Source organism: Tetrao urogallus (genome assembly GCF_951394365.1).
Source record: "Tetrao urogallus genome assembly, chromosome: 14".
Classification (NCBI taxonomy): domain Eukaryota; kingdom Metazoa; phylum Chordata; class Aves; order Galliformes; family Phasianidae; genus Tetrao; species Tetrao urogallus.
In genome coordinates, this window is record NC_136827.1 from 10,950,017 (window position 1) to 10,964,943 (window position 14,927).

At 42.2% G+C, this 14,927-nt stretch overlaps 1 protein-coding gene across 3 annotated transcripts; it reads left to right on the forward strand.

The window, feature by feature from the left end:
- Positions 1-375: 375 nt before the first annotated feature.
- On the forward strand, positions 376-14,387 carry LOC306951933 (uncharacterized protein; the record flags this gene model as incomplete). 3 transcript variants are annotated; one of them, XM_079542530.1, is made up of 12 exons in its annotated part: positions 376-424; positions 4,180-4,524; positions 4,823-5,170; positions 5,837-5,896; positions 6,609-6,956; positions 8,096-8,398; positions 8,951-9,037; positions 10,446-10,505; positions 11,927-11,979; positions 12,589-12,673; positions 13,124-13,154; positions 14,315-14,387. In XM_079542530.1, the coding sequence occupies 12 exons, from the start codon at positions 376-378 to the stop codon at positions 14,385-14,387; spliced, it is 1,842 nt and encodes a 613-aa protein (XP_079398656.1). The 3 variants fall into 3 exon arrangements, with proteins under 3 accessions (XP_079398656.1, XP_079398657.1, XP_079398658.1); XM_079542531.1 differs by having other exon boundaries at positions 4,997-5,170; XM_079542532.1 differs by lacking the exons at positions 6,609-6,956; positions 8,096-8,398; positions 8,951-9,037; positions 10,446-10,505 and having other exon boundaries at positions 4,997-5,170.
- Positions 14,388-14,927: the final 540 nt, after the last annotated feature.

Sequence of the window (14,927 nt, forward strand, 5' to 3'; positions counted from 1 at the left end):
AAGCAGAATCAAGGGCAAAGAAGGGATTAGAAAATCTTAAGCACAGGTGAAGATTAAGCCAAATGCTTAAGACTGTAAGAGCACAGAGTTTTTTCTTGCTGCTCAGTACCACGTAACAGTAATCAATCGTAAGAATTCACAGAAAGGAAAAAAAAAGAAAAATCCACAACAATTTTGAACTGCGATGGTAATACCACGCTCTGTGTCTTGGAAAGGGAGAGGGACCTATCCGGAAAACAGAAGCAATTGCGGTATGTAAAATCTGGAAATGGAGAAACGAAACTTCAGTTGGGCTCACTCAGCATCTTTAATGGTAGCTATAAGGTCTGGTTTTCTCTCCTTCCGCTCACTGACCTTGGGTCGCCGTCAGCCAAAATGTCCCATTTTGTGCTGTTTCGCTGGATTGTGATGCAGACCTTTATAGGTGAGTCTTCGCCTGCTTGACTGTGGGATTGCTCAGAGAACAAAAATTTTAATGGCAGCACTTGTTTTACCCATGTATGTGTGCATCACAGGGAAAAGGATGTAACTGTATACAGAACTTCAAAAAATATTTTTAAATTGTAGAATTAACTTACAGAGTTAGTTAACATCTCAAGATGTTATAATTTTAATTTAAAACGTATCTAGTTTCTTCTATCTATATGCTGTTAGTTTGCTCTGTCCCCCAAATTATCTAATTTATTTACTGCTGCTAAACATGTATTGCCAGCTTTATTTCTCTATCTGCATCTCCACCACAACCCAAGGCAGACACAACCCAAGCCAGGGAATTGAAATATTGATTGCATAATGAACTTATATACATGATAAAGACAATATTTTCCTAAACACTGAGGACTGTCTGCTGCTTTGAACATTATCACAGGAATCATAGAATCACTAAGGTTGGAAAAGAGCACTAAGATCATCTAGTCCAACCATGAAGAAAAGCACGGCTGGAGATTACTCTCCTTCTAAATGCAAATGTTGAGAGTTTGCCCATCTAAAATCTGGATCCTCAAAGAAATAGCTGTAATTTCTGCATGCGCATTTAGGCATCAGTGATGCAATTTCCAAATTGCTGAATGAATTAAATGAATCTCAATGAATGAAGCTGAATGAATTGGCTCATGAAACATGTCTTCACCCACTTCCAGTGAGGCACGAGCTCCTAGTGAGAGTTGTGCTTGTAAATCACTCCAACATTTCAGGAAATGCTGCCTTAGATGATTAAATATTAAACCGACTAACCTCTACTAGGATGAAATATCCAAGATAATAATGACAGCAATTGCACTGTCCTTAATTCACTTTAAAAAGTAGTGGAAAGATTTTGGTAGGTGGTGGAATGCACTGAGGTGTCTGCTGTGCAAGTGGCGCAGTGATGTAGCCTGGGAATTCCATAATATTTTTGCTCTTCTGTCAGACTCAGCAGAAGAAATAGGAGGTCTCTTTCCTTGCCATACGTTCATCCTCAGCATAAATTGGAGGGACTGATATCCATTTGCTCTTGTTTTCAAAAACTTTTTTTATGCAGAGCTACTGAAGGATGAGAATGACTTTTTGTTACTGGCTTCTCTTCCACCCAGCTCTGCACTGAGAAAGGCCTGTACTTTCAGGCTCAAGATTAAATATTTCTTTCTGGTTTACAGGATGTTTTCTTTGAAACCTCATTACTGCAAAAGTTTTAAGGAGAAATAAAAAATAAGATTGATATGGAAAAGATATCAATTGTCTTATGCAAAAAAAAAAAAAAAAGGAGAAGCTATTCCTGAAACAGATCAAGGAAAAAACTTATTTTTTCAGCCAGCTGTCTTGCGTGTTTTTGTCCATCCAATGACCAGTCTACATAAGATAAAACCATTACAACAGCAATTACACTGCTTAATCTATCACTGAGGGTTGTTCCAAGAGAATCTATACATAAATATGTGTATATACATACAATTTAAACAATTATGAATACCTTCCTGTCTTGGAGTATATAATAAATATCTGGAGTGCATTTCTCTCTCACTTGGATTAAAGATTCAGAGTGACAAAGCTCACAGACTTCAGTGGGCCTGCCCAGGCACAGCTGATGCTCAGGGTGCCTTGAGTCAAGACTGGTTGGCTGGGCTGGTCATTGCCATGGACAAAAACAACCTAGGGTGTCAGGATGGAACAGTGTCAGGAAATTCTTTCTTAATTTCAAAAGTATTTAAATTCAATCCTGTTTGCTATTTCTTCTGGAAAATGTGTCTGTGAAAGAGTCTGCAGCTGAGAAAGAAATTACATGGTCCTTGCTAAGAGGTTCATTGTGTTGAAGAAAGATGGTTGTGGTATTGAAGCTTTCCCTGCTAACCTGCAGTGCAGGCAGATGTTAGGAACATTAGTGTCACATAAATTAAAAGAGGACTTGAAACTGCAAAAAAATATAACTTCCTAGCACCAGTACTTGTGGGAAACTGCCCTGCAGACATTCTGGTGCCTTGTGTCTTCCCTCTTTTTCATTTCTTTCTTTCTTTCTTTTATTTTTTTTTTTTTTAAATAAGCAGAGACTCGAGCTTATTAAAAAGAGAAGAGCAGGCAGAATTTCATTTGTTAAAGAGTTGCTTAATGAAGCTACTTATGCATTGTACAAGATTGGGATGAAACAAGAGCAGAAGATATGTCCATTCATCCTCAAACTGCAGTGATGTCACCTGCAGGAATAGTTCAAGCTGGTCTTGGTTTTACATACATCATTGTTGGGGTTGATTTGAGAATATATGTTAAACTGCTGCAGTGCCTTACCTCATGGTTCTCTACTTTCAAGGCCTATCAGATGAATTATTTTGTTCTCTTGTCACCAAAAGAGTCTGTTTTCTCTGCTCTTCTATAACAAGACAAATGAACTTACTTGTTTCCAAGCAGTAAAACAAGCAGCCATTTTGCAAAGCTTTATGCTGCAGTCAGAAATTCTCTCTTTTTTTCTATTCTTTTTTTTCCAAATTCTTCATTTGTTTCACTGCTGAAACTTCTGCCCTTCATGCCATACTGCATGTTGTTTTTGTCTGCTCCTACTCTTTTAGCATTTGGAGCAGTGGAAACCTGAACCAGTCAACTTATCTTGCCAATGGGATAAGCGATAATGAAGCTGAAATGTCATCCGAATAACAAGTCATGGGGCAGCCTGCCACAGACTAAAGCCTCACCTGGGGAATAGTCCAATAAAGAAAAAACAAGAGAGACATGGACACAATTGGCAGCATCTCTGTTTGCTATCTGGGAGCCGCGCCAAAAAGAAAAGACATTTAAACAGCTGGCAGAATAGAAATGTTTGGCAAACCAGTGTCAGAGCTGGTGATAACAGCAGCACTTCTCTAAGTCCTCTTTGGGGTAAGGAAACAGACCGTAAGTTATCAGATCTGTGGGGTGATCCTCTTGCTGCAGCAGAGGACCAGATCTGGATGCTCCCCACGTCCCTCAGTTCTTTCTCTACTGTATGTAAATGATAACATGGGGAAAAGTCAGCAAGGCAGGAGGAGCAACAAAGACAGAATGAACGTAAACCATAGGAGATTTATCACCATATGTAAACTTTTATTTTAGTGTAGTGTCTCTCATGAGGAAGAAATCCCTTGCAGGGCAATCTGGAAATTGCATGGAAAGTTAAGAGGGAATAATAACAAAGGTTCAAACCAGATGCTAAGGTGGGTACTGGCTGTAAACCCAAAGAAGAGCTGGTCATCAGGAGCAAAAACACAATTAAAATCTGCATCTGTTGTTTTTAACACTGGTTTAACAATAGCTGTTAAAGCTGCTGTGAACACAGGTCTGCAGGTAACTGAGAGTTGGTAGGGTTTGCTCAGGGACTGAGAGAGCTTAATAACAACAGATTCCCATAGGCAGATCGCACCACTCTGCCAATTTAATTAGGACCTAATTTCATGCAAGAGTAGGTAATTTGGCCCCTACTATTGAGTCTGTCACGGAAAGGCAGCCGTGACAGAACTTTTTGTTCAAAGGAGGTGACAGTGAACTGAGAACACCAGTTGAGTTTCAAACCAGGTTTCTGAACAACTTTCAAAGAATCTCTGAGAACAGGCAGTGGGATGGGAGCCTGAGTCCCAAATTGCATTTGCACACGTGCGATTTGTGTTTGGGTCATCAGCAACAGTCTTGAGCTTTTGTCACCATGCACACGTTTACTCTCAGTTCTTTGTTCCTTAACAGTGCACACCGCATCAGAAACTGTTGTTCGAGGAATGATGGGACAACCTGTCACACTGCCTTGCTCCTACCGGGTGGCACGAGAGAAGGACATCTCTGACATGTGCTGGGGCAGAGGCCCGTGCCCAAACTCCAAGTGTAACAACAAACTTCTGCACACCACTAGGAACAGGGTGACGTTCAGAACATCGCAGCGGTACAACCTGCAGGGCTACGTTTCCTACGGAGATGTGTCTCTGACAATTCAGGAGCTGAAGGCAGAAGATGCGGGCACATACTGCTGCCGCGTGGAGATCCCGGGCTGGTTCAATGACATCAAGCAGAACATTCAGCTGGTGGTGCTCAGAGGTGAGTTCTGGGGTCTTCTCCGGACTTTTGAGCCATAAAAGATTCTGGTTCTTTTGTTTCTGTGTGTGTGTGAAGGAGTAACTTCTTGCAGCCTAGAAAGAAATCAAACCCACAAATCTGGGCTTTGCTCTTCCTCAGGCTTGGTTTCTGCTAATCAGGCAGTAAATTTAAACAGCAACTCTCCTTACTTAAGTCACAGTATTTAAGTAGGTAGATGATTTTTGGTAAATTATCATTTGGCTTTCCTCAAAGAATGCTCTGATTCAGCTTAACTCTTGGTTACAATCTTTCTATACAGCAACCTCAGTGAAGAAAAAACCTAAAAAAAATGGTTCAAAATCCACAAAACGTCTCAGAAAAACAACTTTTGCACCCCAAACAACCTCTGATCTTCAAGGAACAGAGCAGACTGCTGTCTTCCTGGCAACCGCTGTCCCCCCAGCAGCTTCTGCAACCACTGAGTCTCCGAGAGTAACAACTGCTTTTTTCCCCCCAATATTTGATCAGACAGCAAGTGGCACTTCTCTAGAAAAAGCGGGGTCAACCAGTGCTCTCCCAGATTTTTCAGCCAGTTTTCAAGCAGTTGATGTGAGGACTGACGGTGATGGCATCTCCTACTCGACAGAGTTAATCCTTCTTCCTGAAGGTACCAAAGTAACCAGCACCAATTCTTTACTTGTCTGTGTAACAGAGATTGTCTGTGTTAGCCCAAATCAGGCATCATAAAGATTCTCAGGGACAGATAACTAACTATAGCTTGAAAGGTTTATCTGAAACATTTGAATATGCATATAGGTAGTATGTTTTAGAATCACAGAATCATAACAGTTGGAAGAGATCCTAAAGGACCATTTGATCTGCCTCCCCTGCAATGAACAGGGACACCCACAGCTCCATCAGTGCTCAGAGCCCCTCCAGCCTGACCTTGGCTGTCCGCAGGGATGGGGCACCACCACCTCTCTCACAGGGCAACTTGTGCCAGTGTCTCACTGCCCTTATCAAAATAGACGTGCAAGTCAGATGTTGTGGCTGGTGCCACAGCAGAGAGAATGATAAGGAGAATAGGTGACTGAGCCTGTTGTCAGAGGAATGTTAACAGGCTGAAGAAATAAGGTGACAGAAAGGGTGGATGGTGCCCTATTTTCATTTGGTGGAGGTGCACTGTTAGCCAAGTCCAGACAGAACCTCGTCTGTTTTTGTTAGTTAATTTCTCACAAGTGTTTGCCAGACAGATTGGGTTAACTGGGTGTTTGGTTCCTGCTGAGCAGGCTCTAATTTAAGTTTCTCTTCTGCCTTTGCCTGATTTCCCCAGCAACAACCCTGCCAGAGCCAGCCATACTTCAGACACCGAAGTCAACCCTCGGTCCTTCAGGTACGGGGAGGAGGCACCAACAGTTGCTCCACAAAGTGGGCTGTGGTTCACTGCCAGAAAGTCTAATTTTGACCTATGGGACATGTGTGCCAGAGTGAGATATGCACTTTGTGTACTTGTGTATTTGGGGGTATTCCTGCTAAACTGCTCTTCCTTCCTTTTTATTTTTGGGAAGAGTAGTGCGGAGGGAAATTGAAAAAAATGAGGGAGGAATGGGTGTTGGGAAAAAAAGGATGAAGACAAAATGAAAATACATGTCTCGAGAGAGGGCATGGGATGGGAGCTGAATTCCCAAATTCCATTTGCACAGCTTTTATCTGTGCTTAGGCCATCCGCAACAGACCTCAGCTTCTGTCATCACACATTTGGACACACTTGGTCACATAACCCAAGTGTGTGGCTCCTAAAAGTCAATGCAGAATCAAAAAGTTTTATGGATGATGTGCCTTGTGAACAGCCCACAGCAGTTGGCTGGGGCTCAAGAATGGAGCCCTCCAGCAGCGGCAAGGAGCCAACATCCATGAACTCCTGGCTATTGCCCACCCTGCCCTGGGCCATAGGCTACCATAGGCTGCAAGGAAGTCCCTTGGGTCACAGCAGTGAGCTCTGCAGGCTGTGCTGCTTCTTTTCCTGCCACATTGTGTTGCACAGGCAGAGACCTGAAACTGAGGCTGCCAAAATTTCTCATTCCTGTTCCTTTGTTCTTCCTCAGCAATGAACACCGCATCAGAGACTGTTGTTCGAGGAATGATGGGACAACCTGTCACACTGCCTTGCTCCTACCGGGTGGCACGAGAGAAGGACATCTCTGACATGTGCTGGGGCAGAGGCCCGTGCCCAAACTCCAAGTGTAACAACAAACTTCTGCACACCACTAGGAACAGGGTGACGTTCAGAACATCGCAGCGGTACAACCTGCAGGGCTACGTTTCCTACGGAGATGTGTCTCTGACAATTCAGGAGCTGAAGGCAGAAGATGCGGGCACATACTGCTGCCGCGTGGAGATCCCGGGCTGGTTCAATGACATCAAGCAGAACATTCAGCTGGTGGTGCTCAGAGGTGAGTTCTGGGGTTTTATGCACCGGGGAGAAACCCAACACTGCAGGAGAGGTGAAAACCCAGTTGTGTCTGTTGGGCTGTTTGGTTTTGATAGAAGGTGTTTTTATCGATGTAAGCAGTTTTCAGTGGAGGGCTGAAACCAGCTGCCCATTTGAATCAAAGTCATTGAGCACCTCTGATGAGAAAATCATTACTTGAATTATCTTTCCTTTCGAATGAAATGTTTAATTTTTCATTTCACAACTATATTTGTGGATTTAAATGAAGTTTAAATCCACAAATCATCAAAAGAACCCTTGGAATTGGAATTAAATCCAATTTTTCATTTGGTATTCATCGAATACTAAAGACTGGTTTGATTTTACTAATTTTACCCAGGTACAGAAATTTTGTCTTAGGTTTTCAAATTATTTTTCCCTTATTTGACCAATCTGCATGTTAAAAATAAAGATATTGCAAAGCCAAGAAAAGGCTGAAAAGCATTGCGAAGCACAGGGAAAAGATGGTAGCCACCAGCCTTACTGCAGAAAGAGCAATTATTCTTCTGTCTTTAGAGGAGGTTGTTCTGGAGTGCAATTGATGCTGGTGTACACAGAGCTCTAGATATGCCTGTTGTAAGCAATGTATCGGGAGAGTGGGGCAAAAATGCTGCAATCACATGGCTATCTCCTAGTCTGAAGGCAAAAGTTCTTAAAAAATAAAGGACTGGTTGAAAGAACTGATGAGAAACTTGTGGCTGAAAATCAAACTTTTTATCTAGAATGACTGAGGGTCTCAGTGTCTTTACTTTTAGGAGGACACTGGAGAGCAATAATGTTCTGCACATTTAGGAGATTTGCAATTCAAGGTTCCAGTCCTTCCATTCTGTGAAAGGGCCAGAGAGGGAATGTTTGAAACCTGCAAAAAAATAAAAATAAAATACAAAATCAAACCCAGAGCACTGGGAATTGCTCACCTGAGGCTTGTTTTCTGCTGATTAGACAACTATTTAAAAGAATTCTTTCACCTTCAATCACAATTTTCAATCACAATGATCACAATAAATGGATCATTTTCATTAATTTGGTTAACTGACTTTCCTCAAGGTGAGTTGTGAATGCTGAGATCCACCTTTTCTTTTGGTTAACTTTTCCACACAGCACCTCCAGTGATGACAACCACGGGAAAACCTCCCACTTCCCCCAACCATTTTGGAACAACAACTTTTGCTGCCCAAGAAACTCCTGATCTTCAAGCAACCACATGGGCTGCTGTCCCCTCAGCAGGACCTACAACCACCTGGTCACCCCCAACTTTTGATAAGACAACAAGTGATAACTTTCTGGAAGAAGTGGTGACTACCAGTGCTCCCCCAGATTTTTCAACCAATTTCCAAACAAGTGATGCATGGACTGAAGGTGAAAGTGTGTTCTGCTCAACACAGCCGGTCTCTCTTCCCAGAGGTACAAAAATATCCAACAAAAATGCTTTCTTTTGTCTGTGTAACAGAGATTTTTCATGTTAAGATGACTCAGGCATCATAGCAACTTTCCAAAGACAAATAATTAATTGTAGCTTGGAAGGTTTCTCTGAGATGCTTATGGGTATGCCTGTAGATATTATGTTCAAGGAAATGGAGCTCACATGTTGTGACTGATGCCAAACCATGGAGAATGGTCAAGAGAACAAGGGATTGTCTTTTCCTTTAGAGCAGTTTTAGCAGGCTGGAAAAATTAGGTGATAGAAACCCCATCAAGTACAATAGAAATAAATGCAAAATTTACACCTGGGTTGGGAGACTCACTGATGCCTGCACTACTCCATTTCTTTATTTGGGAAAGCCTGTTGAAATGCTCCACTGAAAAGGTCTTTTACTCAGATTAGCTGCAGACGTGAGAATGGTGGTTCAGTTTTGCCTCTTAGCAGATGCAGAACTGCAAGAGCAATTCTGAACACCATGCAAATAACCCCCTAAGCAGTGATCTTTATGAGCAGTGGCTCTTATTTTGTTTCAGCGACTTCTGAATTCCCAAGTATACTTTTGACTGCAGATGGAGCTGAAGAGGCCACTTTTCTCTGGAGAGATGATGTGCCAACTGTAGGTGAGCACAATAACGCTGGAAGGTCAGATGTTGCATGTTCAGAGAAATGATGAAGTTGTCATAAACAGAAGTATTGACTGTTCTTAAGAGTGTACCAAACATTTACCGATAGCTATTTGTTGCATGTGTCAGTGAGGAGGGTTTGAGGTACACAGAGTAGTTGTCTGAAATAAGGATGAAACAACAGGAAACAGCATGTTTTCAAGGCCTCCAAAGGAAGCAGGGTTTGAGTCACTTGAGTCTCGGGTCTGAAGTAAAAACTTCTCTTTGTCACCATCCAAACTGAATTGTCAGATATCTCACCTGTCATTATTGTGAATCCACTGAGCTTTCTGCTTCAAACACTCCCTGAATGTCATCACTGAACAGATTCTGCCAGATGTGGCTGCAGGCTCAGCTCTCCCATGCCCATTGTGTGCTCCTGGTGATGATGGATAGCAGCAGGCAATTACCACAACCATCAGTCAGTCCTTCAAGAGAAAAGGAGCTGGGGTACAAAATCATGACAGACCTGAGAAATGAACAAACTCTCATGAAGTTTGCACTTCATGGCTGCTAGTCAAGTACAAACAAAAACCAGATAGTTGTTCAGGTGTCAGAACGTGTCCATCAGACACCTGGAAGTGATGACTTTAAAAATGGAAAACTAAAATTCAAGGATGGTGTCATATCTGGCTGTTAGGAGAGGCCACTGCTCACACAGTATTTGGGTTTTTGCAGATCTCCTTTTGGTAGGTCTAGAGACTTGCAGCAGAAACAGTTTAGGAAACCATTCCTTGAATGCCCGTGGAGGCTCATGAAAGAGGCTTAACTGATCTCTTTGGGCATATGTGAGCACTTCTTGCACTACTCTGCTTCTCATCTTTTTTATATAATTCTGGATAATGCCCGTGTTCTGTTGTTGTAAATAGGGAGTCTTGGAAAGAGGCTTACCTCTGGGATTCAGGAGGAAACCGTGGGCTAGAAAGAGCTGTCACTAAATGAGTAAGAGCAGGCAATGTACCATGCTATGTGAATCATGCAAGCTCCCACCCCTGCAAAAACTTGTCATGCTATTTCCAACAACAAAACTGCCACGTGTCTGAAAATGCTGCAGCATAGTTAAACACAGTATCTTAATTAAAAGCAACAACAAGAACAACAAAAACATGTTCTTGCATGGGTATCATTTTACTGTAATGTTTCAGAGGTATTGAGAATCTACCTGAGGATTGAAAACAAGGTGGATGGTGCCCAGTTTGTGTTCGGTGAAGCTGTGCTATAAGCCAAGTCCAGACAGAACCTCGTCTGTTTTTGTTAGTTAATTTCTCACAAGCGTTTGCCAGACAGATTGGGTTAGCTGGGTGTTTGGTTCCTGCTGAGCAGGCTCTCATTTAGTTTCTCTTCTGTCTTTGCCTGATTTCCCCAGCAACAACCCTGCCAGAGCCAACCATACTTCAGACACCAAAGTCAACCCTCGATCCTTCAGGTACGGGGAGGAGGCACCAACAGTTGCTCCACCAAGCAGGTTGTGGTTCGCTGCCAGAAAATCTAATTTTGACCTATGGGACATGTGTGCCAGAGTGAGATATCCTGTATTTGTTACTCACCAGAATCTACTTTCTACTCAAATGGAAATTTCTGTTGCTAAAATTGCGTGCATGTGAGCTACCTGTGTCCTGTCCATGTCTTTGATAACATTCAAACACGTGCTTTGGTAGATGGAAACAAAGCAGCTCAGCTGTCATAGGTAAGCTGATCTGAACTGAGATATCTGGGGGAGATAGGAGAGTTATCTACTGGAGGAAAAGAAAAAAAACATGCAAATTTGTTCTAGTGGGGTTACTTGTGACTGCCTGATCAGCCCTGCTGCCGGGTGACATTCTGTGAGCCTCATGCATGCAGTGTTTCCTTCAGCTGTGGTTTGGGACACTATAAGTGTGCTACATGTACGTGCCCTGTCAAGTGACTCATCTGGTCCCCAGTGCATTTGCTAATACAGAGGCCCCATGGTTGTTCCCTTGTCAGACCCTTGGAAGCACTTCTCATCAATGTCTTTCTATACATTAGGGTATGACCGAATGCACAGAACCTCTCCTGTCCTGAGATAAGCTGCTACTTCAGTTTGCTTAGCTAAGTCACTCTTCTGTCTTTGGGATGCTGATCAGCATTGGTGCCTCCTATGAGGGATCAAGAGCTTCAAATACTGAAATACTTCAGTATTTTATAGCATGAGATCATGATGAGCACAGGCCATGTTCAGGTTAATTTTTCGGTGGCTTTAAGTTCACCAGCCAAAATCAAGGTAGTAGGATCAGAGGACAGCAGCCTATAAGTTTGCTGCAAGATTTCTTGAGCATTCGTTTAGTTCATTCCTATGCCCAAGGCTAAGAAAACCAGAACAACTGAATTATTTTTAATAAGCTAAGATTAAAAAAAAAAGAGAAAGAACGAAAGGAAACACACCAAAGCATCATCTTGATAGAGCTACCTTAGATCTGTGGTAAGTTATCTTAATGTTAAGGTATTTCCTGTGGTTTCCAGCTAAAGCAACCACACACAGCTCTGACCACAAATAAGCAGAGGCAGCTCCTCCAGTTAAACTTGTGCCTTGCTAACTACCTGTGCTCTCTGCTATATTTTGTCATGCTTATGGAAGTAAAAATTTTCTTGTGAGAGACAAATTTCTTCCGTCCTGCTTCATAGGCTGTCCCTTGGAAGCCTCTTATTTCCCTGATGAAGGCTGACACTTCCTGATGGTTGCCTGTATACAGTTTGTGGCTGAAAGAGATTGTAAACTGCTGGTTTTGAGGTGCTACGTTTCTCTTACTTGGAGCCAGACTTCACACAGTAGCCCTCCCACCCTCAGAGGACTGTGCCATTGATAATTTATTTCTCTTCTGTTTCCAGGGACTACACTGAGTTCAGCCAGCAATACAGAGAAAGCTGGGATGAAACTTTCTGTAAGTTTCACGAGCGTTTGACTAACGAGAAGCCAGGCCAGCAGGATGGGCTGGTGATTTTTCAATGCGTTGATGCCAAACAGATGATCTTTGCAAAACAGTAGCCTGGACTTTTGTGCAGAAGCTCAGGAACCATCTATTCACCTTCTGCTGATCCTGTGGGTTGTTTTAAAACCTGCAGCAATCCCATCTGGTTCGGGCACTTCAAAAAATTCCTCTTCCCTCCAACACCTCTGCATGAGGTGCTGTCCTCTGGGTGAGAGCAGGCAAGAGGCCCCTTCAGGAGGTTGTTGCATTTCCCTGTCTCTAGCTTAGAGAAAGATGAAGGTGACTAAGCTCCTATAGACTTACTGAGTTCATGTTTAATGGGATGCATTTAGGCTTAAATGCTTCAGAGCATTCAGAGTTTATTAAATATTCAACAGGCAGTTCATGCTGTTTATCATGATCAACCTGATGTGTCTTCTTCTGGCAAGCTGAGCAGAGTGTTGCAAACTCAGCCTCATGCAGATATTACAGAGCTCTTAGCCTGGAGCTCACTTCTGCATGGATACCTCTGACGCAGAAATGCTTTCAAAGACTTCTTAACTTTTTTCTTCTCTTTTCCAGTTTCGCATCTCCACCATTCTCACCGTATCTCTCATAGGGATATCCATTATTTTAATGTTGATACTCTTATCGTTACTTTGGAAGCGTAAGTACCACTTAAGCACTTTTATTTTTTAATGTTTCCAATGGTGGCCTAATGCAGATATTCTCTGTATCTCTGATGAATCCTCTGGTAGATCTGCCATGGACTGTATAACAGCACTCAGTTCATTTTATAGAGCTGTTGTCCGTAGCCCAGGACTGTGTCACCATGGGGATGAGGTAGGGATGCAACAGGAGGAAACCTGTGCAAAGAACCCATCGCTTGTCAAGTTCTGATTCTCACTGAGGGCTCTTATTCTTAGTAATGTGGTCTTATAGTTCCTTGGAATTGCTCCTGGTGAACACTGATGTAGCTTAGAATGAGATCCTTTCTTTCCTGCTTAGCTCACAGAAATGTTGCAGCTTGGTGTCTTTGCTTCTGAACTCATTTGACTGATTTGATAGAATGGTAGATTTCTTTTTTGTCATTGTAACAATATGATTTTGCTTCTAGGAAGACACACAAGGAAATTTATTATGAAAAGGTAATCCATTTTATAATTTTCTATTAAAAGTTCCAACATATTTTTTCTTAGGAACAGAAATTATTTGCCACTAATTGTAACGGGTACAGTACTGGTCTGTGAGGCTGATAATGTAAATTTTCAGACAACTTCACCCCAGAAAATCAAACAGTGGTTCCTGGAAACTTCCCATATGTAGTACTGAACAGATATCCAGAGCACTGGGGAAGGTTAGCAGCTGACACTGGGACACAGTGACCCCACCTTAAGAAAATTCCTTACCTGCATTATTCTTTGACCAAATGGAATCATAGAATGGTATAGGGAGGGGCCTTAACGATCATCCCTGCCACAGACAGGGTAAATCCTAGTGCATGAGCCTGGTGAGGCTGGTTTAAATCAAGCAAGATGTAAACAGTGGGGAAAAAAAGGACGTTTTATTTTTCTCATTTGCTCATCTTGGCTCAGAAAGGGATCAGAGATTTACAAACAGTCCTCCATGAAGTAGCAGTCCATTCCAATAGACAAAAATATATATATATATATGTAGGGCCCAGGATGGGCACAGTGCAGCAGCATGGCAAACCAAACCTTCCACCAGTGGGTAAATCTTGCAGCCCTCATGGGGTCACTGCACCTGGTCACATCCTCCTTGAGTCACACAGAAGTATAGCAGGTGACCACTGAGGTAATCATTTTGAAACAGATGTGGAATATTTAGGTATGATGAATCACCCAGGGCACATATTCCTAATAAGCTCATGTCTTCTGGCTTGACTTGAACACAGAACTTTTTCTAACCAAATAGGGTTGTCCATTGGAGTATCACCCTTTGCCAGTACCAATACTTTTTAAATAGTAGATTGTCTCCCAGTGCATACTACACCTAAGATGTGGGGGCTGGGGGCCAAGGAAGGGCTCCTTTCTGAAACCCATAGTGTTTATCTGGCAGCTGTCACTATAAGATCTGAGCAGGCCTTTCCTAATTGTTAGAATGATGCGTGCAAGGTAAATACTTCATAGTGTAAATAAGTAGACCTTTTGCCATTGAAATCAATGGACTCAGTAGCTTCTGGTCTCTGTTTCAAGGGGAATGTGCCAACGTTGCAAATAAGAAAGGTTGCTCTGAAGCATCATAGTACTTTTGCCCCATACATACTGATCTGTGCTTATCACTATAGCCTTAGACCAGCTGAAGACCTTGAAAAAGTTTTCAGTGGCTCTGAAGGAGAAAACAACCTTTTTGTTCTGTGAAGAGCTCCTGCATCATCAGTGGATGGCCTGGAATAAAGCACAGCTGCACTGCAAATAGAAAGGACCTGTTTCAAGCTGCATCGAGAGACATTTGTGAGCCCTTAAAATATCAGTGGGTGTAAACCAAAGGCCAAAGCTTCAACTATGAAAATTTAAAATCTTTGTGCAAATTTTGCCATCTCACCTTTAAAGCGCACTGTATAAAGAAGCTTCTTTTAGAGTATGCATTATTCAGTAGCATTTCTGGGATCTGTGTTCTTGTTAATACCAAATTAAATGTTTTTCTCTGAGTTTTACTAATGCTTTTCCTTGAATACAACTTAGACTTTGGGGAACAGAAGAAATATCAGTGAATGCTTCTTAACTTTGAAGTGCAAAGAAACATACAAACCAGCAAATACAAAGTTTCTTATTGCTTTTATATAATCAAGGGAAAAATTAAGCCACAGGAATGCCTTAAGAATAAATAAAGATGTAGATCACTTCAGGGGTTCCAGTGCTGCCCTTGATTCAGCATGTTCGAGTGACCCTTGGAGGCTA